At 44.3% G+C, this 26,934-nt stretch overlaps 1 protein-coding gene and 1 long non-coding RNA gene across 4 annotated transcripts in view; both read left to right on the top strand.

The window, feature by feature from the left end:
• Positions 1 to 26,934, top strand: part of LOC311619937 — a 342,372-nt gene that overhangs the window by 200,445 nt on the left and 114,993 nt on the right. The window lies entirely within an intron of this gene.
• B3GLCT (beta 3-glucosyltransferase) overlaps positions 1 to 26,934 on the top strand; it is a 142,292-nt gene that overhangs the window by 365 nt on the left and 114,993 nt on the right. For 2 of the 3 annotated variants that reach the window (XM_084878582.1, XM_084878580.1), the window contains exons 2-3: positions 15,335 to 15,381; positions 24,277 to 24,316. The exons of the other annotated variant lie outside the window; for it this stretch is intronic. In XM_084878582.1, coding sequence (XP_084734708.1) covers positions 15,335 to 15,381; positions 24,277 to 24,316 — 87 coding nt within the window. The remainder of the gene's footprint in view (positions 1 to 15,334; positions 15,382 to 24,276; positions 24,317 to 26,934) is intronic. 3 annotated transcript variants of the gene reach the window in all.

Genomic DNA, 26,934 nt, shown 5'->3' with positions numbered 1-26,934 from the left:
CGAAGCCCAGGGTCGGCCGTCTGCACCCCCTCCCGCAGCAGCGCCCCCTCGCGGTGCCCGGTGGACCCGGCGGCTCGGGAACACGCCGGCCTGGCCCCTCTCGGCTGCCGGTTCCTGCCGCGGCCGGTCAGCCGCGTCTTCCGCCTCCTCTGCCCGGGGCTGGCCGCCGCCGAGCGTCACTCCCACAGGAAGCGCGGGTAGCTGCGCCGCGGCAAGAAACTTTGGAAGGAGGGACGCGGGCCCGCCCCCCCACCCGCACCCCCTCCTCAGGCCCCCCCCTGCCGCCCGCCCGCCCGGTGCGCTGCCCCCCAGCGCTCCCCGCACCGCTCAGTCCCCGGAATCTCTGGGCGCGCCCCCACCGGCTCCCTGCCCGCGGGCACCGCCGCACCGCCCCACCCACCCCTCCGGAGCTCACTGCCCAGGCCCCCGAGGCTGCGATGCCAGCTTAGCACCGGCCCCTCCCACCTCCCACCCCGGATTCCCTGACTGGGAAGACGGGTGCCCGGCCTCAGCACGGGCGGCCCGGCACGCGGAGGCCCGCCTGAGCCCCCTCCCCCAGTCCGGGGTCTTTGTGGGGGGAAAGCAGAGAACGCTGCTGGAAACAGTGCCTGTCAGACCTGTGCTGCAGTGCCCCCTCCCATTATTTATTTATTTATTTATTTATTTATTTATTTATTTATTTTTTACATCCTCACAAGAGCTAGCTAGTTCTCCCCTTTATCATAAAATTATGTTGATAAAAGTTGTCCTTTTAAAATAATTGTAATTAACTTTCATGATGAGATCTGTTCAAGTTTGAAAGCTTGTGGAAACATGCTTCTCTCTTCAGTGTTCGCAAGGTTATTGCCGTCTCACCCAGACTTTTGTGTGTCCAGCCCAAGAGGCAGGGATTTCTAGACCTGGCAGAAGGGTGCCATGTAGGAAAAGATGTCGTGCTGTTTGTTGCACGTCGCTGTTTGGTGGCCCACTTACAGGAACTTTTGCTGCCTGGCTTTGCTTGGATTTAAGCTTTCTGAATAAGGACCTTATTTTCCCACCTCTGGCATTTCTATAGGTGCTCAGTGTGTGGAGAAACTGAGTGGGATCAATTGGTAATTAATTGCCCACACGCATGATTTAGTAAAGATCTGCTCTAGCGGAAGGAAGTGCACTCCTGGGGCAGCCCTGGGAAGGGAGGCTGGAGGGAGTGGGAGAGGTGACTGCTAGCTACATTAGTTGGCCTGTTGCCTGGAACTTCTTCACCTAAGGAAAGCTGGCGGGTGGTAGCTGAAATTAAGATTCTATTTATAGCCCGGTGTTTTATAGTGCTGTCCTGGAAATATAAGGTTTGTTCATAACACAGTCAACGTATGGGCTGAAAGGCACATTTGTATTGCTGTGTGTGCACTGATTTTTATTGCCCTTGAGGGGATATCTGCACTGTCCAAAGTTGGTACTATGTGAAAGGACATTCGGAATGAACTAAAATGTCAACACATTTTTTAGAGATGTCTATTAGCATTGTGAGGTTGTCAGATAAGCACAATAAATTAGATAGTATCTATGAAAAGTTCCCTGAGAACTGGCTTTGTGAACTGGCTTTCATGGATTGGTGCAGACTGGAAGCTGTATTCTTGGAGAGCTGAAATAAATAATGAATTCATTTTATTGAGCTCTGTTAGGGCAGGTTGAGGAGCACTTTACAAATCTTGAAATCAAGATTCTTGGAATCTAGCTGAAACAGAGTTCTGAGGCATTTGGACACTCCTGATAGTATTTAAAAATACCTAAACATTTCCTTATAAGGTTGGCCTGACTGAATATAGTTTATTTTCCCCACAAGGTATAGCATATTCATTAGAGAAAAATCCATATAGAAAATTTATTTTAAACACTTAAAACAGACAAAATTCACTGCAATTTCAGTTCTATAATCAGAGATTTATTCATGCTTTTAGGTCAGCCACTGTGTTATTTCTTGTGGTTGCTCTATAAAATGAGAGCCATAGACTACATAAAATACTGAAACTTTGCTTGGCTGGTGTGCCCCGCCAAAGCACATACGCAGGCTGCAGTCTCACTCCCCAGGAGGGGGCATGCAGGAGGCAACCAATTGATGATATTCTTCTCATCGATGTTTCTGTCTCTATCCCTCTCCCTTCCTCTCTCTAGTAATCATTAAAAAAATAATACTGGGATGCATGCAAATAGAGGAAAGGCCATGGGCGGACACAACTAGAAGATGGTCATCTATAAGCCAAGGAGAGAGGTCTCAGTAGAAACCAGCCCTGCTAACACCTTGATTTTGGACTTGCAGCCTCCAGAAATATGAATAAATAAATTTCTGTTGTTTAAGCCAACCAGTCAATAGTTTTCTGTATGGCAGCCCTAGAAGACGAATACAGTGGGCAAGGGGAAGGGTGGAGGAATGCTGATGATGTGGCAGTGTGTCCAATGGTTTCTCAGTGGCCCTTGCAAATATGGGTAGCCAGGGAGTTCTCTATAGAGATTTGGGGGGGAAGGTGTGTGGAAGGGGAGAGTGTCTTGGTAAAGCTTATTAAAGGTGGCTGACCCAGCTGGATGCAGGCCATTTTTGCCATTGTTTCATTCTCCTTCTCATTTCCTGTTATGTGAATTCGATGGCTGGAGCTATGGTGGCCTTCTTGTGACCATCAGGTGACTTTGACAGAAGCCAGTGGTAAGTATGGTAGAGCAGAAAGGATAGTGAGCACCTGGGTGCCAGATGGGTGTGGAGCACTATATCACCTACCCTGTTTCCCCCAAAATAAGACAGTATCTTATATTAATTTTTGCTCCCAAAGATCCGCTAGGTCTTATTTTCAGGGGATGTCTTATTTTTCCATGAAGAAGAATACGGTACACATTTATTGTTAAATGAAAATAAAGGAAATTTATTACCTGTATACGGCACTGTAGTACGGTAGTTGTCAACACAAACCAGACAAACTGGGAATCCTACAGTATCAAGAATTTACTCATTTATTCAATGACAATCATGTCATCATCTTCTGGAACATCATCATAACAATCCAATTCCTGAATTTCCTGGTGAATTTCTTGTGACTCCATTTCTTTCAGAATCAGTGGACCATATCTCTCATGTTTAGCAATAACATTCTGAGACAGAGCCTAGGGGGCGCCTTATTTTCGGGGATGCCTTATATTTCACTCAGAAGGAAACCTGTAAGTAGGTCTTATTTTCGGAGGATGTCTTATTTTCGGGGAAACACGGTATTACCTGACGTGTATTGCCCGAGACTAGAAATAAACTTACTCTGTCTTATTTAAGCATCAATTGTCTGGGTTGTCTATTAATCCTAATTGGTACTTCTGTGTACCAAGTAATAGAATGTCTTTCTTATCTCTGTTTCTGCTCTGTATGGGTCAAGATTGTATGTCTTAGTACCTGCCAAAATTAAGGATAATTTTTATTCTGAGCCAGATTTTGCTCAGGTCCTTTTTACTGCAGTGAGCCAGACATTTAGAACATCAAGTATCAGACCTAACTGTTTTTTTGGGGGGCGTTTTTAAATTTTTGATTTTTAACATCTTTTATTTCTAAGGCAACACACAGACATTACTGACACAAAGTTTAGCAATCTGGATGGATTTGTTGTTGTCTGGGTAGCCTAGGACTCCCAAGTTGTCCCGGCCCCCTTGGTCATGAACTTGACCCCAGGGAGTTTGCCTACAGCCAGTACTCAAGCTCTTTGGGCTAGGGCTGGGGGGCAGTGGATGGGAGGTGGAAAGTGCCTTTTTCAAATGGGGGTGGAGTGGGGAGGAGGTGTTGAGACTTTTTGTTATCTTCCTTTTTGGCACATTTGCGGGCATACAACTTGATCAAGTCTCTATAACTGACCTCATTCAGAACACACAGGGCTGAGTTTATATTTTCTCATTAGGAACACATACTAGTAAAGCAAGCATAATATCTAGACACAAAGGGATTACTATGGGGAATTGGCAAATGTTACAAGTTTTGCCTCCGTAGCATTAAGTGTGATCCATTTTTGTTGTTGCACAGATTCTTGCTTAAGAATTATATATAGGAGTGTTAATTCCATCTCTCCCAAAAGAAAGGAAAAGTGAGTGCTGGGATTCATCAGACCCATCATTGATCCAGAGGCTTCTTTAATACCCTATTTCAAAGCACTGTTCACCAAGCCCTCTTAAAGAAACCCGATTCAGTGTAGGTTCTGATTTGGACTACTGAAGGTTAACAATTTAAAAGTAGTACTAAAATAGTAGGAAACTTTGTACTCAAAGTTTCTTCTATTTATTCAAAAAAGGGTTGAATATCTACTATGTATCAAGGATTGGGGGATATTGCAGAAAGAAGACAGATCTAGTTCCTCTCCGGCCTCATGGAGCTCGGAGTCTTAAAGGGAAGGTGACATTAGTTAGTATTTTGCTGGAAACTAGGTAATTGCAGCTGTACCCAGTGCTGTGTATCTTCATTCAGGGAGATGTGTGGCTTTAGCAGGGAGTCTAGGTACATCAGTGGTTCTCAACAGGGATGGAGATGGTGGGGTGGTCCCGGAATGCTTGTCCTTGCCTAGAGACTTTGGGGCTATCATGGGGTGGTTTGTCAAGGAGTCCTACTGGCATCTGGAGTTGGGTGTTGTTGAGCAATGCAGAGGACACCCCTCCCCCAAAGAATCAGCTATCTGGTCCAAAGTGTCAGTAGTGCCATTGAGAAACCTTGGAGGAGGGGCTCAAGAAAGGCTTCCTGGAGAACTCAGAACTGAAGGGGGAGCAGTAGTCAGTGGAGGGCAGAAGGGAGCAGGTCAGGTAGGGGGGGAGGGGGGGTGCCAGAGGAATGGGGTGAGAAGGGACTGGTCTGGAGAAGCTGGGAAGACCAGTAGGGAACTGGTTCTGCAGGGTCTTGGAGACCAGGGTGAGCATTTTGGGCTGTGTCCCTAGCCTAGAGCAAAGGGAAGTTGCTGAAGGGCTGTCATAGGGAGTGACACATTTGACTTCCCTTGTAAGAAGGTCCTCTGGTTGGCTTGTAGAACAGGGATTTGGGGGTGGTGGTGGCTGATGTGGATGTGGAGAACCAATGAGGAGGCTGCTAGACTCAGCCACCCGGGAGATGGTTAAGACTCGCTAAGATACAGTGATTGATAGTGCAGCGGGTACAGGGATAGCCACCTACTGAAAGAGTGGGGTCAGGGAGGAGTCAAAGGTTTCTGTCCTGAGCCACGGGCACAGAGGGGTGCTGTTTACTGCTACTGGCACTGCTGGAGAAGGACTGGATTAAAAAATAAATAAATTTATTATAGTTAATGTATAAATAAAATTTATCACTTTAATCACTTGTAAGTTACAGGGTTTTTTTTTGTCACTACTCATTTTTCTAAAATTTACTTTTAGGGGTGGTGAGGATGATGAACGCAGCTTGGACAAGTTATGGGTGTGTGTGAGATGTTCAGGTACCATGTCAGATGGGCAGTTAGATCTGTGGGTCTGGAACTCAGAGAAGAGATTGGCGGAGAGAGATGATTTCGGGGTAATTTGAATAGATTTTTTTTTTTTTTTAATAGAGGAGAGTCTTGATTGAGAAGTTGATTTATTTAAGCCTTTATTCAAAATGTATGTGCACCAAAAAATTTGGTAGGAGTTGGAGAGGAAAGTCTTTATCTGTATTATGTAAAATTACAGGTTTAGGGAAAAAAAATGCATATAAAAGTATCATCAAATAAGTTTTGAGTATATTTAAGTGCAGCAGTGACTTTTCCCCACAGGGCAGTGACTTATTTTTGCTTCTAAAAGAATATTTTATGATCTGAAAAGGTGTTATGATTTAGTTTACATCATTGCTTCCTGTGAGGAACTCAAGGCTCTTTACACATCACATTTCATTTATCTTCTCGAGATCCTGAGGGTATTGATGTAGAAGCTTGCTTTTTCATTTATGAAATAAAGGGAGGAAATGCAGGTACGGAAAAATGTCCAGGGCTTGTTGTGAAAACAGCCCAAATCATTTCCCTTAGGGACCTGTTCAGCTGTTCATCCCAGTGCGTGTCAACCTTTCGCACACACAAGAATCACCTCAGTGTCCTAAAGAGTCCCCTCAGGGTCCCCTGTAAAATATAGATTCCTGGGTTCCAGATCTTTCTGATTCAAAAGATCTGAAATGAGGCCTGTGGATTTGCATTTCCAGCAAGGCCGCAGGTGAACTGTATATTCTGGCAGGTGCAGGAACCTTGCCTGGGCTATGTAGGCCCAAGTAAGTAAACTAGATGACTGCTAGTGGCTTTGTCTTAAATGGTAGTAGGAGTTGTTTTGGAGACAGCAACATGTGGAATCGAGGCTCAATACTCAGAAGTCAGGCATTTTGCCTACTGGGGGGAAAAAACCAACCAACCAAACAAAAAAAACAGAACCCCTGAAATTCAAACTAAGAGGACTTTCTCTGGTTCCAGCATCGTTTGGCAGATTTTCAAGTACTTCTGGAGGGAATATCATGTGTGGGTCATAAGTCTCTAAAACTAGGTAGTGGGTTGTTACAGCAAAGATTTTTGGACATCAGACAAATAAGTTCCTTTAGGCATTAGAGTGTCATAGACTGGGTACTGTGGAGTCAGTGGTCCTGATGGGAGTATTTAAAACCTACTTTTTTATATGTCAAAATAAGGTAACCAAATTTAAGTATAGATTGTGTTTTTATAAGTTAGCATGACAGATAATGGTTCAATAATATTCCTGCAATGTGAAGGAATTATACAAAGTGCTGTGTTTTTCTCTTTGCTCTCTTGGACCTCCTTTGTGTGCTCTGGAGCAGGCTGTCTGGCCTGGGACTCCTCTGCCCCTTACCTATAACTCAGCCTGCTGTGAATCTCCCCTAAAACTCCGTTTGAGTTGGATTTTCTTCTTTTCATATCCTGAGTGGCACATGAGTTCTTATATCATTTGTATAAATGAGATATGACTCAAAGAAACAAATGAACTTTTTCTTTCTAAAATAGATGGTTATTTCCTATGTATTTGCTTCCTATTTCCTGTCCTTCCTGTAATTATGTTTGCCCTATGGAACATAGACTCTATGGATCCTGGCAAACTTTGTCACCAAGTGATTTTCCCCCTCTGACTTCTTCCATAAAACAGGAGATGTGTTTCAGATGTGTTTCAAGTTGGGGTAGGCAGTGGTCTCAGAAGGTGATGGATGCCATGTCTGTACACTCTTTGCTGTCCTTGGGAGGGAGCCAGGCCTCCCCTCACTCCTTCTCTGAAAAGGCTGAGTCCCTGTGAGTGTGGTAGAACCCATGGAATGGGCAAAGGGTCCCCTGACCCTGAATGTTGTCCAGTTCTCTGCCTGGTAGCAGAATTGTGCTGGCATCGCCCCCAATCCAACACATCCCTTTTCCTAAGAGTTTGCTGTTGGCACCTGAGCAAAAGGCTCAGTGGCTTTTCCCATAGGACAGATCCTGCGCTGAACTTGAACATGTGCTAACCTATTTCATTCTTGTTTGACCCCCTATCCTCCCTCCCCCCTTACAGAAAGGGAGGCAGAGGCTTCGAGAGGCCAAGTCACTGGTCCCATGTTGCTTAGCTATTAAGCAGCAGAACCTGGATTGGATCCCAGGTGGCATGTGACTCTGATGAGTGACCTCATGGTGCAGCAGCCTGGAGCTGAAGGCTCCTGTGCTTTGGTGTCTTCCCATTGTACGTAGGAATCACCTATGCTCACATCTCTCTCACCATCCTGGTGGACTCTCCCTTAACCGCCCATATCCACTCCTAGGATCTTGTCTCTAAGCCTGTCCGTTCTCTTCTTTAGTATCCCCAACACCTGCTCTTGCTCACAATCCTACTGTGCCCAGGCACTGCCTCACTTTAAGTCAGTCCCTTCTCTCTCACTGCCTGGCTCAATTAGCTTCCCAGATGGTGTATTTGTGTCTTTTTATGTCCTCCCATGGGCACCCACATAGCACCTCTAGAGAGCTGTCTAAGGCACGTTTCAACACAGCACTTGCGTTCTTAAAAAGCTTCCGTGGTGCTCAGAATACAACCAGACTCCCCAGCACCAATCCCCTTTGTGACATGGCCCTGCCATCTCCAGCCTCACTCGTCCAGGCCCAGCCACTCCCTCCCCAAGGTGTCCATGCTCTGGAAACACCAGACTGTTGGCAGTGCTTGGTGTGCAGAAAGAAGCCTGTTTCCAGGCCTCCTTGCTCTTGTCCTTGAAGTCTCTGTGTCCTGGACGTTACTTTCTTAAGTCCTGAGCTTCCCAGTCCAGAAGCCTCTGTTACCTCTGCCACCCTGCTTGGGTGAGGTGCCCTCTCTCCACCCCAGGTGCTTCCTATGCTGCCATCAGGACAACTGCCACCAGAGCCACACTTCTGTGCTTGGTATTGATGGAGGGGCTTGTCTCCTGTTAAACCACCAGTTCCCTGGGGATGTGCTTATCCCTTCTCTTCTCTACTCCCAGCATCATGTGTGGCTTAGAATGCCCACGTGGCTACTTTTTAATTTTCTGTTGAACGGTTGAAAATATAAATTCATAATGAGAATGATAATAGCTGCTATCACCCAGAGCACTTTGCAAATGCAGCACACATGCTAAACCATGTGACCCTCAGCCACTGCCTGCGGTGGTTCTGTCCCCAGCCCATGGCGAGTGACAGGGTGCTCCATCCCGTGCTTGGGCATGGATGGATGGATGGAGCTGCTACCCAGTACACCTACAAGCTCAGGGACTGTGGATTCGTCTGAGGATGAAGGAAGGGCAGGTTCTGCCCACTGCGGCTGAGCTAGAGTTTGTTTGTTTCTGCTCCCTCTGCTGCCATGGATTATCTTCAAAGCAGGTAATTAGAACCAAATAAATGGGCTGAAGACTGTGCATCCTAGAGCTTACTGCCCCCTTTGGAAGACCTGGAATGAGTCCCGGAAAGCTCCAAGGAACTGTGGGGGCGGAGATGTGCTGGGTGAGATGTTTTATAAGTAGGTCACAGGAAAGTAAAGCCCCAAAGGCTGCCGCTCACTGTGTGTTAAGTGTGCAACCCTGAGCCTTGGGGGGAGGGGGGAGGAGCAGGGGAAAGAGGAGGGACAGGACCCACTGCCAGCTTCTGGGTGTGCTGTGAGCAGGTCCTGATGGCAGATCCAGGGGCATGTGGTTTTCTTCCTCCTCTTGACTTGTCTGCAGGGCACACCCACACCTAGACACGCCCAGACTGATAGTGTGTTACCATCTTCACCACCAGCAGCAAGGCTGTCATTACCCACTGGGCTTGGCATCCATGCTCAGCCATCCTTCACTCAATCCTGGCAGCACGCTGGAGGTGTTTTTATTTATTTATTTATTTATTTGATTTTCATTTGGTTTCTGTGATAGATGCTAGTTGGAGAGTTTGGGAGACAGATTGGGGAATAGGAACAAAACAGAGCAAGGAGTTAGGAGGAACACTCATCTCTCCTGCATGGGCTTGGGGTCCTGTGCTCTCTCCCAGGAACAAGAAGAGATAGTTGATTCGTGTTGGTTAAATGCAGTGCAATTAATTCCTCTCCGGAGCCCAATAAATCTTTGTCCCAGGTTCGTTGTAAAATACTGATTTATTTCTCAGGATGGGTGTGCTAACACATTTGTTGGCTTGAATTATTTAAAGTTATAAAGAGTCTTACTTCTTTGCCCTGATTTGCACTTTACATATAGTTCCCTGTAGCAATTCACAGAAATTCATGTCGGAAATTGTAAAGGGAAAATTACTTTTAAAGAGCAGTTTGACATATAAGAACATGAGTGCCGAAACCGGTTTGGCTCAGTGGATAGAGCATCTCTGAAAGGTCCCAGGTTCGATTCCAGTCAAGGGCATGTACCTTGGTTGTGGGCACATTTCCGGTAGGGGGTGTGCAGGAGGCGGCTGGTCGATGTTTCTCTCTCATCGACGTTTCTAGCTCTCTATCACTCTCCCTTTCTCTCTGTGGAAAATCAATAAAATATATTAAAAAAATAACATGAGTAATCTTGCAGTATTTCTCCTACTGTACTGTGCCTTCAGGCCAGGCTTTTTAGAATATTTTCCCCCATTGAATCAGGAATTTTGTGAGGCCAACCATCTCTCTCTCTCTCTCGCTCTCTCTCTCTCACTCTCTCTCTCTCTCTCTCTCTCTCTCTCTCTCTCTCGCTCTCTCTCTCTCTCTCTCTCTCACACACACACACACACACACACAGACACACACTCACAGCCCCCAGGGTGCCCCTTCTTTGCTGGGCTCCTGGCACTTTCCTCTTCCTGCTCCCCCATCCCAGGCAGAGGGTGTTAAACTGCAACCCTGAGCTCTGGTTTGAGGTATCTGAGGTGCCAGATGATTTCTCCCTTGCTACTTTTTCTCACTTTCTTCCTCTATTGGTACGTTTCTCCTTCATTTCCTCCAGCTGTAGATTTCATTGTGGGAATTATATAAATGATTCATCATCTTATAAGACCGTGTTTAATAATGGTATAGTGTATTCTGTCTTCCAAATGCATTTTGTTCTTTGATGAGTTCTTTGTTTAATTTAGATTATGGAAACAAAGATAAAACCAATTAGTATTTTTTCACATTCATCTAATAGTGATGATTTTGCAATGTGATTTGATCTTATGCCTGAAAGTACTCTAAAGTTCTTAATTTCACAGCAGAATGATGGAGGGAAATGGCAACTTTCATGACTTTTTGGTTTTTGTTTTTCAGAATATTTAACTGTAGGCCTGTGTATTTTTGGAGAGAATGAAAATGTTTGCCCTCTCATCAGCCTTATCTGAATAAAGGCATGGAGTCTTGAGAATGATTTGTGGAATTCACTTGATTTATTAGGAATTGTCTCTCTTTATGTAATTCGTAATTGAAACTAACATCATCAAACAATATTAGCTGCTTATTTATGAAAGGTGATGTATTAGTCATTTTCAGAACTAGTACCACCAAGTAAAGATATTTTTCTTTAGTAGAGTCTACATTCTAAAGGGCTTCTGTGTTGACATAGCCATCTGACCTTGCAGACAGTGAATGAGACTAGTGCTGGTTATTAGATGACTAGAGGCCTGGTGAGCGAAATTCGGCCCTAAGGGGGACCCCTAAGTTCGGCCTGCACCATCTCCAATCCGGGACCCCTTGGAAAATGTCTGACTGCCGGTTTGTGCCTGCACTTTTAACAGATGACAGCTTCATTGTGGTTTATTTCTTTTCATGCTTAAACCCATTGGAATGAGTAGGTATTCAAAGTGTGTATAGATTTTGGGGGGATACCCTGTACATCTCTAGTCAGCAGTGAATGGAACCAATTGAGGATCTGGAACCCCCAGACAGGGAACCTCGCTCACTCCCCACATGTCTCCCCACTCCACTTTCCACCTTCACAGGCAGCAGGAGAATCAATGTTTTCTCTTGTTAACTCGAAAAAGCATGTCCTGTCACCAGCTGCCCGGCAGGAGTGCACTAGGCCCCAAGAGAGTGAGGCTCAGTCAGGGCAGCCTTCGCTCAGGGGTGCCGGCTCCCAAAGTGCACATTCCTCCTCTGCAGTCGCCCTGACTATCCCACCGTTTCACTGAGAGGACGGACCTCCTCGCCTCCTCTGTGTCCCGATCTTGAACGCTGACCCAAGGCACCTCAGCGAGGGCTGCCCGCGCCCCCAGGTGTGTCTGTCCGCACCTGCTCCCGCCTCAGCACCTGCATTAGCCCCACGGAGGTGATCTCATCGCTGCACTGGCCTCCACGGGAGCAGGGCATCACCACTCCACCCTCTCACTGTCATCTCACTGGCGCCAACCCTCACCACCCAGAACACCCAGACACTCTCCAAACGATGTGAGCGTGCCAGAGGGGACGTGCACATGTCCAATCGGGGAGAGAGGCATGCTGGGGCTGATGGAAGTGCGGCAGAGGAGTGGGGGAGGGGTAAGACCTGCATGCGTCACGGTCCAGGACTGTTGCAGGCGTGCGTGGGTAACAGCGCACTGGGGGACATTTGCAGGCTGGGGGTGGAAGAGAGGATGTTTGCACCATGGTGCGGTCAGGAAGACGTCAATCTGGCCTGCCACCTTGGCTGTCCCTGTGATCCTGCACCTTCAGGGCCAGGAGGCAGGACTTGCGCAGCCACTCCTCGGTGTTGTTGGCCTGTAGGCGCTGCTTCAGCTTGGCCGCAGGCTCTGCTTGATACACTCATGGCTGCCACCACTGCCATGTGGGGAGTACAGGTCGCCCTCCGCCGGCCTCCTTACCCGCCTGGAGGCTCTCCATGCATGCTTCCCACAGGCCCCGAGTGGCCAGAGCCGGGTGGAATGCAAGGCTTTGTCGCCATGGCGTCGATGTAAGCATCTCGGCCTGGCTGCTGCCATCTTTGCTGTAGAGTGACCCTTAATTTGCATATTCCCTCCTTATTGGCTGTGGGCGCCACCATCTTTGTTGCAGAGTTATGGTCAATTTTCATATTCTCTCTTTATTAGATAGGACGAGCCACTGTTCAGTTGATATTATTTTTCTTATAGAAGAGTAAACTCCAGCCCACAGAGCTCTTTGACTGTCCATGTTTGACATGGAATTGATGGGGTTGGCAGATGCGTATTTTACCATCAAAGTCATGTATTAGATTGACCACAGTTTTTATAGCCTGCAAGTTGTTGAAATATCCTATTTTCTAAAATTTGAATATTTTTGCTGAGTGAGGTTAACATGTTGTGACCTCCCTGTCTGATGTTTACTAGTATTACTAATTCTATATTTGATTCTTCTTGAGGGTTGTAAATGTGCATAGTAGGTTGGAGATATATTACCCATATTAATCCCCTCATCCCCACTGAAAAAATTTAATACCTAGAAGCAAAATTTAAATGGTTAAAGAGTATTTGGTGTTAAATCTTTCCTTTCTTCTTAGAACTTAATGAGTGATTTGGACTGTGTGTGTGTGTGTGTGTGTGTGTGTAAAAGTGAGAAAATAGGCCAGATCCGAGTGAAGATAAATTAAGGTTGGGGCACTAAACTATTACATTCCACTGGGTAGAATGCTGTCTAGTGTAAGGAACAGACAGCCCGTAAAGAATAAATGACTCCAGGGCCTTCATGGAGATTGCATTCACTCATTCATTCATTTATTCATATTTAGCACTCATTAAATAAATATCAATTGATCTTCTTGTGTGTGCTGTCTGTGCCCTAGGTTCGTGGGCAAACAGTAAATAAAACCACATTCCTGCCTTCATGGAGCTTACAATGAACTAATATATAAGACAAGCAATGAACAAATAAGCATATAAATGTCAGTGGCAGTACGTGCTCTGTAAAAAAGCCAAGGAGGGGAGAGGGGAGGCCAGGGGGTGGAGTTGGGAATTGGCTATTTATAAAAGTGGTCTCAAGGAAGCTTCCTGTAGAATCTGCTATTATCTTAATTTCACACATAGAGGTTTATTTCGCTTACATTTCAATTTCATTCTGCCTTTTGAAATGTCATTTGGAAATAGAAATGATCAAACCACCTTCGTGATTGGCTTTTTAGTATGACTATGTTTTAGATTATTTCCCTTGAGCAAATGTTAATGGAGAGAGTCAGAGGCTGTGATGTATGGGGTGGGGCTGAGAAGCACCTGAATGGGTAAAGTCCTCTCCTGCTCTGTCACCTGGGAGCCCCACTGCCCACATGCCCTGTGCTGCATTACTGCCCGTGGAATTGCCTATTCTATCCTTGAAGTAAATTCTTGCTCCGTGGCATTGCCCATTTTTCCTGGGAATGCTAATTGGAGAAAGCAAACTGTGAAATGCTTTTGAGAAATGCACTGTAAAATTAGGATTATTTTTTGCCCAGTTCACCTTTTTGTTTGGTTTATTGTTTTGATTTACATTTTCAAAGTATTACTATTATTATTATCATTATCACTGACATTTGTGCACTGTGGTGGTGGTGGGGTTCCTCACTCTGGCCTGGGACCCCTCGGTGGATGTTAGTGCTGTAGCGGAGGTGGGAGAGGCTGCCCCCACTACCGCTGAGCTTGGCAGCTGTGAACCTGGCTTCTGGTTGAGCAGCACCCCCTGTGGGAGCACACTGACCACTGGGGGGCAGCTCCTGCGTTGAGCGTCTGCCCCCAAGTGGTCAGTATGCACCATAGTGACAATCGTCCCGCCATTTGGTTGACTTACATATTAGCCACTTATTATATAGGATTACTTTTAATGTAGAGCCTAGATGTGTCTCTAGGGATATCTTTATAAATGGGCTGTGACTCAAAACATTAAATCACTCTAAAAGGGGAATGATTTTAATTCCTCCCACTTCCCTGGCCCCATGGCTTCAGTAGGGTTCCTTTAAGTGTCCCGAATGTAGCAGCAGTGTCTGCACCACACTTTTACCCCGCGATCCCTGAGATGGGAAGCTGGTGCCACATTTAGCTCTGTTGGCGACAGGTTCTGGCAGTGATTGTGAGAGTATGGATTTCCAGATGCTTAGGCATTCCCCTTTGCTTAAGAAATAACACACACACACACACACACACACACACACACACACACACACACAAAATACCTGAGGTGTCCTAAGCTAAATTACAGTGGCAAGTGAGTGAGAGGAAGAGAATAGAGTATTTGAGCAGTTATTAGCTGTTGGTCAGTAGACTGCTCACCTTCCTGAACGTCTGTTGGAGCTCTGAATCCACCTCAGCCACTATTAGTGACAGCAGACACCACTGCCTATCCAGGAACCTTCAGGACTGTTGCCCACCGCCAATCAAAGTAGTAAACATTTGTTCCTTACAGGCTGTTCACCTATCCTAGAACTGCCCCCATCACCTTTCCACCTCTTTCATATTCTTTGAAAATTCTTTAAAAACAATGTAGATCTTTCTTCTCCCAAACATAATAAATAAAAAGCTCCCCAGCCCAGGCCAGCGGATATGTTGTCTTCCCCACACCTGCTGCTGGTGGCTTAGGCTGCACGCCCCGGGGCCTGATCCTTTCCTAGCTATCGTATGGCTCGGTAACCCTGTTTTTTAAGAAGAACTTTTGGCCGTGAAAGTTTTTTTGTTTGTTTACCATATGGCACCATAGTTGAGGTTTCAAAGAAAATTGTATTCTGTGTGGATTTATTTTGTGATTTATATCTACAAACATCAATGGTATACACAGGTTCTAATTTCTCTGATGGAGTATTTCTTTAGTTTTGTAGCCTGAGTGTTTGTTGGCTTTCACTGATAAATAATTTTAGGTCTGGATATGAAGGCAGCAAATGATACTGGCTTGTGGCAATGCAGCTGCTTTTAAAAATGAGCAAAATATATCTTATATCTTTTTTATTTTAAGCAAAACTGTTCTATGTGAGAATAAATTTTAATGGCCAATTTTAATATAAAAATGTTTCCTTTTTTTCCAGCTTTTGCATTGGCTTCTAAAGATGTAAAGGAGGTCACACCATCTAAGGTACTGATTCTAATGATCAAATCTATCCTTCCCATTTGCGATTTCTTTTTCTTTCAGTGAAGTTTCTTTTTCTTTCTTTTATCTTTATTTCTTTTTCTTTTCTTTTTTTTTTTTTTTACACATTTATGAAATTTTGGTCAACATAGATTTTGAATTTCTAGCAATAACCAATAGATAGGCTGGGTTTTAAGAACGTTCTCCTATAGTTAAAGCACATCCACTAGGTTTCAGATTTCTTCATAAGGAAGAAGATGTTCTGATGTGAAGTTAGACATTTTATAAATCTTGCTTGGATCTGATGGTTTTCTCCAGTTGTAGCACCTCTTAACCTTGGGTTTAATTTTCCCAGTCTGTGAAAGGACTGTGCTGTGTTTCCAGGGTCCCTCACCTTGAAGGCAGCACCAGTAGAGGGCATCGGGGACAGCTGAGAGATGGAGAGTCCATGCTCAGTCAGAACCAGGAACTGAGATCTGGGCCCCGATGGAGAGGGCACAGCACTCACCCAGTCTCTGAGCTGTTGCTTTGTCATAATTTCATCATTGATTTTGTTCCAGAACCTCATCTAAATTTTACCATGTGGGCTTTATACAAGAGTAGTTTTAGCACATGAGAAGGAGAAACAATACATACGAGTTGTTTTTGTCCATTAATTAAGGCTCAAGTGACTCTATTTCCCCCCCCCCCCCCCACACACAATTAGTATAAAAGCATTTTAAAATAGAATGTTCTAGCTATACCATGGGATTCCTACATGGGGGGGGGATAATAATAATAATAATTAATAATTTCTTAAGATTCTTTATAGTTAATTAAACATTTTCAGACATTTAATTTAATTTAGTCTTCTCAATGATCTTGTACTGCACAGCAAAGTAGATATTCTTTTGGAAAGCTCAGAAAATTTACCTTCAGAGAAGTTAAGTAGTTCATCTGAGATCACATAACTATTAAGAGGTGAAGTCAGAATCCAAATTTTATGAAATCTTGAATTTTTCACACCAATTTTATATTACACAGCCATGTGCATTATAAAGTGTGTGTGTGTGTGTGTGTGTGTGTGTGTGTTTGGCAACAATGAGGTTCATTTATAATAAATTTAAAGTGCTACCCAAGATTTATTAATAGGGAACTAAAATTTTATCTAATAAATTTAGAAATATCATACTTTCAAATACATGCTTTACCTAATCCTTTCAAATAAAGAAATATATGTCCCCTTTGCCTTAAATACATATATAAATCTAAGGACAGAGGTGAAGGGAAAGTATTCCATCTTATTGTCATTTTTCATGCAAAAAAGCCCTTGAAAAATGTCATTAAGCCCATCTATGCTAAGGCCACAGAGCCAAATAAGCCATTAATCCCATGGGGAGAGGCAGTGATGAAATGCCTACTGTAGCACACCTGAGAGTGAGAGACAGAAAAGAATCAGCTTGCCCAAGGTCAACCAAAGTCTGTAGATGGTTTGGAGACAGGAGTTGTTCTCATTAGTTTATCTGCCCTTGCAGTGCTGCTCAGAAGTAGCCTGCTGTGTTTCCCTCACTTTACTGCTCACCTTGGTGACATGCCCTAGAACACAGGCCAGCTCATACTGGGCCGAGGGCCATCCCAAAACATGAAGTTCACCGGTTGGTACCAGTGTCTTCACATGAAAATCAGAATCAGTACCTTGAGGTCCTGCCTGGGGCCTGGCCTCTAGGCCCAGGCTTCTCTTCTGAGCACTTGGCCCCTGCACTGTCCTGGATTTCTGGATGGGACCTGCCCTCTTCCAGGGAGCCTGTCCTCCAGGCTCTGCTCCAGGCCCTGGATGCTGCCTCAGCTGTGGCCATGTACCTGTTTGGCCTGCAGATTGGCCTGGCCTTATATCCTGTGGTGACTCATGACATTGTATTCCATATGACAAGGTGTTAGAACTGGACACTGAAACCATATTGCAACGGGCCACATCCCTTCTCCAACACTGACCTGCTGTGGAACTTTTCAGACCTTTCTGTGCCTCAGCAGTCTCAGTAAGACTGGATAATAGGGCCTGTCTCTAAAAGCTCTTTGAAGATGAAGGGGTGTGTGTGTGCGTGTGTGTGTGTGTGTGTGTGTGTGTGTGTGTGTGTGTGTTCACCATGTACAACAGTGCCAGGCCCCATTTAATATGACAGCAAGAAATGTCCTATGCAATATTTCAAGAGGAACCTAAACAAATAAAGAGGAAGAACCATGGACATTACTGCTTTTATCAGTTAATTTCTATCACAGTGGTAGTAGATATTACATAAAGGAGGCAATAATGATAGAAAGTGAGAGAGCTAGCAGTTATTGAGCATTTGCTTTGGACAAACACTATGCTTAGCATTATCTAATCTAAATAAAGCAGGTCTTGTAATTATGGTTCCTGTTGTACCAAAAAACCTCAGTTCCTGTTGAAACTGAGGCTTGAGCTAGTAAGTGGTGGAGGGAGAAAGAACACGGCCCACCTTACAATGGAGGGCTCTGATGAACACGTCCTGCTTCATCATTTTTACTGAGAATCTCAGGGGCGGTGGTGGCTGATGGTGAATGGGGGTAGAAGATGCCATTTTACTTCTTTCCTTCTTAAAAGATTTCATATTACATTCTTTTGGGGATGCCTTATTTTTTTAAAATGAAGAATATATAAACCAAGCCTCATCTAGATGGATTGCAAGTATCAAATCTGTGGTGCATTAAAAGTAAAACTGGACCAACGGTGTTTTGGTTTAGTCTTATTCTGGCAAGAGAAGGAACTGTCTGTGAGGTAGAGGTGTTAGAAACAGACCTTCTGATCTGAGTAGCAATTCAGTACGCTTATGAAACATTGGCAGTGAGCACATTTGGACTGATATTGATAGTCAGTAGAAGAAGCATATGGTAGCAGAGATAATAAACCATGTCTATCTTTTTTCTTAGGAATAACTAAGCCTTTTCATGAAGGAAATTGGAGACAGAATTTTGAATGTCCTGTCAATTGGTTCACTTAGTCTAATTTTATTTCTCGAAGGGGAACTTACTCAAGACTATTTTGGTTCCATGTCAGTTCACTGAATCCAAGGGTTTTTTGGATATTTTATTTTTACTGTCTATAAATCAAGCCACTGGAAACAGCTATAATCATTTCCTAGCTGTTGTGTCAGCTAATCGGTGCAGCAGTGCTTGATGACAGAGAGCTGTTATTTTGGTTGCTCTTCTTTGGTTTCACAAAGATCTCTGATGGGAGAAAGTGCAGTGGGATTCCAACTTGGAATCATTGAGCCAGGATATTGTTGATCTTTCGACTTGTTGATGAAGGTGACTATTGTTGTTACAGGAAAGGGGACCTGGGCCTTAGCAGGACAGCCTAAGGATGGCAGGTAGTGTGCGGGTTCTTGAGTTTATACAGGAAAGATTTCACAATATGAGTTCAAGTGATTTTGAGAGAAACTATATTAAAGCTGTGGACATTGAAACAATAAAGGGCTTAGGATAGAAGAAGCAATGGGAGAGAGACAGGTGCGGCTGCTTTGGCTCTAGAAGTATTACAGGAAAGAAGTGAGCCAAGGGAGGCTGCTGTTAGCTCACTGGGAAGTCAGAGAAAATGGGGCCTTGGAGACAGGTTCAGAGGGTAAGCCCCAGATGAGCTGTTGCTGCCCGTTGCTCCCCTGGTTGCAAGTCTTGTGGGTCCCTTAGAGTTAGGGGATGCGTGGCAGTTGAGGAAGAAGAGGAGGAGGAAGGGAAAGGTGCAGGCATGCTCCCTGGAGGTAGAGGGAGCACTGTTTTTTTGTTTTTTTTTGTTTTTTGTTTTTTGTTTTGTTTTGTTTTGTTTTGTTTTGAGGGTTTTAAAGGCTGGGAGTTTAGGGGAGGTCTTAGGGAAGGATCTCAATATAATATTATCAGCTTTTCCAGGGGTGCCTTTTCAGGGTCCTGATTTCCACTGATCAGTCAGTGTCAGGGCAGGGAGCTACTAGTCATTGCATCTGGTCCTGGCATCACCCACCTCGTTTTGTAACCGCACAATCAATGAGTCTGGGCTGCCTGTCACTACTCAAGTCAATTCAGCAGAGACAGGATTGTATGCGCATTTATTCCAATACTGCCAGCAATATGGAGCAGCAGGTCATCCACAAAAATCTGCTCTGCCCCCACCATAAGCCAGTTGCTTATATTGGGACGAAGATTACATGGGGAAGTTGGCAATAGGGTATGCCAAATAGGCAGTTTACAGGTAATGCGTGCTGAGGATTTGCAAAGGCCAGCAGGTATGCAAAGGGCAGGGATCTTCAAAGGGCTGGTGGCTCTGGTTTCTGCAACAAGGTGGCTCATCTTTACATGATAATTGGTAGCTCCTGGGTGTGGAGGATGGGCCACATTGCCAGGTGAGCTCCCAGGTCCCATGTGTAACTGCCAGCCAGGTTAGATGTGCTTTCTGTATTCAGACCATGACAGTCATGGTTAATAGAGTCTGATGAATATTTCTTACAATTGTAGTTGGTCCCCAATATTCTATTTTTGCTTCTATAATTTTGCTGCTTTTCTGTACCTGGAATTGAAATACAACTGAAGCCAAATGTTATCTCTAGGGAGGGAAAGTCTCAACCTCATGACCAGTGATATGTCAAAGGAGGAAAGGCCACCCTAGGGACGAGGTCCAGTGCCAGTTTTGTACGTTGCTGGGCACCCAGGCTTTTTGCCCCGGTGATCTCCTTATCTGGCTGTAAATTGCTCTGCCAGTTTGTTCAGCTAGCTGTCTCAGTTTCCCCATTGTACTTGACAAGAGTTTTCCTAGTTTCTTACTATCCTGCATCAGTTGTAGGTATTATTTTTAGCTTACTCTCGAAATCTGTCTGCTTCTAATGTGCACATCTTCTGAAGAATGCCTCTGGAGGCAGGCTGGATGTGCATTTTTCATGGTGAGGAGGGGTGTAAGAAAGGAACATTAGAAAGGAGACAAAAGGCCTGGATTTTCATCCTTACCTAGTGATGTTCATTTTCATCCTAGCTAGAATGAATCCTTCATCTTCCCTGAGCCTCCATTATCATTTGTAAAAGGAGAGTGTTGGATGATTGGATTACTTTTACTGCTGGTTTTTAAAATTGTGGTAAAATACACATGACATCAAATTTACCATATTAACCATTTAAAGTGTATAGTTCAGTACTATTAAGTACATACATTGTTGTGTAGGCAATCTGCAGAGCTCCTTTCATCTTGCAGACTGGAACTCTGTGCCCAGGAAACAATAATGCCCCTTTCCCCCATTCCCCAGCCCCAACAACCATCATTTTACTTCCTGCTCTATAAATACGACTATTCTAGGTGCTTCATTTAAGCAGAATCCTGCTTTTCTTTTCTTTTTTTTTTTCTTTTTCTGGCTTACTGATAGGTTAACTGGAAAATAAAAGGCAAAGTGAGAGGCAACAAGCATTTGCTTGAAATCTAAAAGAATAAGCTGTTGGGGAAGCATTGATTTAGGCAAAAACCCAAATAGTGTTCTGATAAGAGACAAAGACAATGGGTATTTATGAGAAGATGAGAAGACGAAGAGTCCATTAATAGAGGGTATTTCTATTCGAGCAGATAAGCTTACATAGTGATATTAATTATTATTATTATTATTTTTTTACTTTTTTATTCTTTTCTGTGATGTTAATTCAAAGAATATTTTAAAGTTTCAGTCTATAGCCAGTCCAGTAGTAATAAGATCTGCTTTCTTGTTATCTTTGCAAACATTTTTTTTTTTTTTTTAAATAATGTTGCTTTAGTCCCACTCCAAAGGTTATTTTGCCCTGTTTTAGCATTCCAAGTTTTGAGGCATGATGGTGCAAGGCAGTTCCTCTGGAATGGCAGCTCCAGCTTCATTTTACTATTATTATTACTAGAGGTCCAGTGCACAAAATTCATGCACTGCAGGGGTAGGTTCCCTCAGCCTGGCCTGTGCCCTCTCACAGTCTGGGAGCCCTTGGGGGGTGTTTGACTGACTGATGACTGTCAGACATCCTTAGCACTGTCATGGAGACAGGAGAGGCTCCCGCTACCACCACTATGCTCTCAAGCCATGAGCCTGGCTTCTGGCTAATTGGTGTTCCCTCTGTGGGAACGCTCTGACCACCATGGGGAAGCTCCTGCATTGAGTGTCTGCCCCCTGGTGGCAAGTGCGTGTCATAGTGACTGGTTGTTCCACCTTTGGGCCAAAACCCAACTCTCCAACATCCCGTGAGGGGTCCCGTATTGCAAGAGGGCACAGACCAGGCACGATCAGGACCGGGAGGGACATAGGAGGTTAGCTAGCCAGGGAGGGGATGCAGGAGGGCTCTGGGGCATGTCCTGCCCATCTCAGTCCCCAGCCGGAACCCAGCAGCAAGCTTACCTACTGGTCGGAGCATCTGCCCCCTGCTGGTCAGTGCACATCTTAGGGAATGTTTGAGAGACCTTAGCATATCATTAGCATATTATGCTTTGATTGGTTGAACAGCCTACTGGATGACTGGACACTTAGCATATTAGGATTTTATTATATAGGATTATTATTATTTTTGTTAAGCCTCACCTGAGGATATTTCTTCTATTGATTGTTAGAGAGAGAGAGGAAAGAAGGGGGAAAAGAGAGAGAATATTGATGTGAGAGAAGCACATCGATTGATTGCCTCATGTCTACACCCTGTTTGGGGCCAGGGATTGAACCTGCAACCCAGGTATGTGCCCTTGACTAGGAATCAAATCTGAGACCCTGTGGTACTCTGGCCAGTGCTCTAACCCTGGGGCCATGTGGCCCAGGCTCTGGCTCCATTCTAAAGTGGTTCCACCTATATTATTTTTTTGGTATCACTTAACATAATGTCCTCAAGGTTCATCCATATTGTATCATGTGTCAGCATTTGTGTTTTAAACAGTATTCTGTTGTATGTATATACCTCATCTTCTTTTTCCATTCCAATGCTATTTTTGGATCCAAGATTTCTAGTTTTCCATGAGCCTTATCTGGCAGCCAAAGCTGTGGCTCCCAAGGAGAAGGCACCTTGCCAAGGGGTAGCAGATCAATGGTGGAAGTGTAGAGGCTACTCTGGATCAGAGGCCAGTGTTCCTTCTTTGAGAGCAGGCTATTCTGCTTGCCACAAGTAGCATTTAGAGTATGGAAGATAGCGAGTCCACACATGCTAACTTATGATGGTACCTGGCTTTGGTTCACATATTTATAGAAGTGGGTTGAGCTTTTTAGTCTCTCTCTCTCTCTCTTTTTTTTTTTCCCTTCTTCTCTTCCTCTTCCATCTCTTCCTCCTCTTCCTCCTCCTCCTTCTCCTCCTCCTCCTTCTTCTACTTCCCCTTCTCCTCTCCCCCCTCCCCGCCCCGTCCTCCTTCTACTTCTTCTTTTCTCTCTTCTCTTCCAAAAAAACATGTGTTTTATCAGGAGTAAGTAAAGTGTCACTTGATCAGGAGGTGTAGCAAATGAACATGATTGTGGGGCCATGCTTGTCTCAGTGGTATTTCTGTTCTTGAGGCAAAGATCATTTCTGAAAATAATACCAAAGATATACATTCCTCTGTGTTCTGCTCTCCCCTCCCTGTCTATTGTCATGATCCCTTTGACAGTCTAAGAGAATTCATTTCTGTGTTTCTTAGCTTTTAAGCTGTTTCCAATTTTGTAGATAATTTCTTGTTGCTGTCTGTGAAGAAAATGGGATGATATTTGTCACTATCCATTTGTCATAATTATAGCATATGGTGGATGAAGTAGAAAAGTACAACTAGAGAGAAAATCCTTGTCTGCTGGAGGATATAATGGAAATGGCAGGTTTAGCTGCTGACTGGTATTTTGTCAGAGAAATGATTTCAGAGCTCGTTTCCTGATTTCCCAGTATCAGGTTCAGATACTATTTTGTTAATGTTTTGTTACTGTTAATGTTTCTGTGGCCACATTTCTGTCAGGGCATCTGCAGCTGTCAGATGCCCCTTGTGTGCTCATGAATTCTCTTGAACCACAGGCTGTCCACCTGCAGGGCCCAGTGTAGCTTCTCAGGCAGGAGAGGACATCATTGGTAACATTTAAAAAATATATTTTATTAATATTTTACAGAGAGGAAGGAAAAGGGATAGAGTTAGAAACACTGATGAGAGAGAAACATCAATCAGCTGCCTCCTACACACCTCCTACTGGGGATGTGCCCACAAGGAAGGTACATGCCCTTGACTGGAATCGAACCTGGGACCTTTCAGTCTGCAGCCCAACACTATCCACTGAGCCAAACCGGTTACAACATGTTACTATTTTTGATAATACACCTGAAGCCAAATGATGTTCATCTTCATGGGAAACACACTGCAAGAACTGATATGATCTGTAATATGTTTGTAATGCTTAGAGTTTACAAGTGTTAAAAAAAGAAAAGAAAAAAAGAAAAGAAATAGAATCACTTTAAAGTGAAGCTGGAGCTGCCATCTCAAAGGAACTAATTGCCTTGCGTGTCTTATGCATTAAATCTTTAGAATGTTAAAATTGGGCAAAATAGTCTTTAGACTGTATCCCAAACAACTGTTTACAGAGATAACAAGAAATAAGTTATGACAACTACTGAATTGAAAATGAAAAACATAGTTTAGAATTAAAATCACATTGTTTTTGGTGTTAACAAGCTAACATATTGATTTTAATTTTCATGGAATGACTGCCCAAGATCACATGTGAAAGAGACAGTCCCCTGGAGGGCTGTGCACCACACGGAAGGGCATCCTTATTGCTTTCCCTAATACTAGTCTCTGTTTGTAGGGAAGTACTTTCAAGCTCTCATCTTCAGTACCCCACCCCCTCCGAATGTTAATGTGTAACATGTATTCATTCAGTGTATTGTTAGCTTTGTTATGTGATAAGATTTATCTTTTCTCTCTCTTTCTCTCTCTCTCTTTCTTTAATACAGAATTCGGAGAAAAGTGGTATATCAAGGAAAAATGACATAGGTATGTAATGATTTTTTTAAAAAAATTTAAGAGTATGTACCCAGGTGTATTTCTTGTAGATTATTTTTCAGTGAAATTCATTTTTCTTTCTGAGTTTATTTATGTTGTAAATATTGTTGTGTTTCCAATAAGGGCAGATTACCCTACCAGGTGAGTAAGACAGCGTCTCTGTAACTAGGGGTCCGTACTTGTGGGAGAAAAGGACACACTGTGGCCTTTGTTCATGCCCTCCTCTCCTGGAGCCAGGTCCCCCACTGTGTACCCGCAGATACCAATTGCCCTTCAGTACACTCATTGACCTGTCTTCTGTCAGACTCCTCCTGATCCCTGGTGTGGAAGGGATGGCTTGCTCCTTGGCAAACCCACCACACTTCTGTCGCAGCCCATATACACCCTTATTTGCAACCTCTTTTAAACACATATTTCTCCCTCAGCATATTGTGTCTTCAGGGATGTGACCATGAATGAGTTTTTTTTTTTTTTTTTTTTTTTTTTGTATTCTGTGGGAAACATACTGCAGGGTGCCGATGGGAGGGTAAGGTCCCACCTTTGTCAGCAGGGGTTGGTCTTTTCTCAAAGGGTGTGAACTTTGTCACTGTCCATCATTCAGGATGTGCACTGGAGACCTGGAAGGTGGGCTGGGACAGGAGGGAAAAGGTACGCCTTCTTTGTAGGCCTTTCCTTTCAGATTCTAAGGAGCCAAGAATACCTGCTAAGGGGTGGTGGGTGGTGGGGTGGCCTGTGCTGGATAGGTGAGTCTGAGGCCCTGCACACAGGGGAGCTTGGGCCATAGGCGGGGGCTGTGGTTCCTGAGACAGCCTTAGTTAAGGAGCCACATTGCTTTGTTGCCTTTCCTCTGTGAAAACATTCTTTGTAGTTCAGCCATGCCTCTCCATGTGAGGTTTCTCCTCTGCTGCCAACCTTGTGGGTTTGGGCATTTGTTTGTATATTTATTTTATGGGAGCTGATGGGTCTCCTCATAGTAAATGGTTATTAAATGAACTAATGACCATTGTTGGGAACCTGGGTTTGAAAGGACCTAGACTTGCAAGCGCAGATGGCCAGTCTGGTGATAGTACTTGGTATATGATCATCTGAAAAGGACCCAGGGGATTTGTCGGCCACAATCAGTGAGTCTTCAGGACTGCGGGCTGCTAGGGCAGCTGCCCAGTGGAGTCAGAGAACTTATGTCATAGTCTCACAATACTCAGGGCTGGGTGACAGCCTCCAAGGGCAGGCAGTCTCTTTTTCTCTGACTCACCACCTAATCCATAGATTCTCATCAAGTGACACATAACAGGAGAGTGACTCTTCATGTATGAGTGCATGTTTGCATATTTATCCCCAGCTTTAAATCATGAGCCAGCTTCTTATCCAGCTTTGCCACATTGATTTCTCATCAGAAAAACACCAGCCTTGTGAAATCCACATTTCCTGATAATTTATGATCAGGAAGGATCAGTGTTTAGTGTGTTTGGCACATGACAAATACTTAGCACATGCAGAAATAGAGGGCCTTTGATTTATTTTACCTTCATAGAAGAATTGCTTCTCCTAAAGGGACCCTTTTGAAACTTCTTTGGCTCTGTTGCCTATACTCAGTACTCTGCAGATCTCCACTGGCTTTAGAACCACATTGATCCTTTCCATATCCTTGACTAAGTTATTTATCTTCTTGTCACACTCAACATTATTGTCAGGCACTTAGTGTACTACCCATTTGTCACACATTCCTGGAGGAGAAACAACAACAATTTGTATTGAGTGGTGGCAGTGTTTGCTAAAAGCAAATTGCATTGAGTTTAGAGAAGGGCAGCCAAAGTGAGAGGAAGTAGTGGAGTTGCCTTGTTAGCTTCAGTGACTGGGCAGTGGGAGCCTAAGAGTCACATAGCCAAAAGTGTCAACAAAGAAGACTATAAGGTGACCTATGTAATCGAGACACTGCTAGAATGTGACACAGTGAGGGAGGGTTTAGGACATGTGTCAAAATGTTTCATGAAAAAAAACCCATCCTGAATAATTAACTGAAGAGAGAACCATGACCAAGTACAGAAAGTGGAGACCACATAGAGACTGGTAGGAAGTGTGGAGGCATGAAACACCCATGTGGATGGACACCCACAGACAGTAGCTGAAGTTCTGGAGGGATATTGCAGTTGTGGGGGGTTCTAACTTAGAACTCTGGGGTCTAAACCCCAACTGAATCCCCAGCCTAGAATACCAGAACCGAGAAAGGTGCTCACATAAAAACTGGCTGTGAAAAGCAGCAGGATTGCCCTCTGTCAGCCAGAGATGGCTGAAAATGCAGGCACCCACTTAAAGTACCCAAGCAGAAATAGAGAAATATCACTCAATCGGGGAATCAAAAACAAACAAACAAACAAACAAACAAAAACACAGGACAGCTTAAAGGAGTTATGGGACATGAAATTTAACAATATTCTCATAATAGGAGTGCCACAAAGGGAGGAAAATGATAAAAGGGTAGAGAACTTTTGAAGAAATAATAGCAGAAAACTTCCCTAACTTAGTGGAGGAAAAAGTCATTAAAGTTCAGAAGGCACAGAGAACCCCAAGCAAGAAGAATCCAAATAGCCCCATTCCCAGACACATCATAA

This window comes from Pipistrellus hanaki, assembly GCF_964339955.1.
Source record: "Pipistrellus hanaki genome assembly, chromosome: 3".
Classification (NCBI taxonomy): Eukaryota; Metazoa; Chordata; class Mammalia; order Chiroptera; family Vespertilionidae; genus Pipistrellus; species Pipistrellus hanaki.
This window is presented reverse-complemented; position numbering and strand designations above follow the sequence as displayed.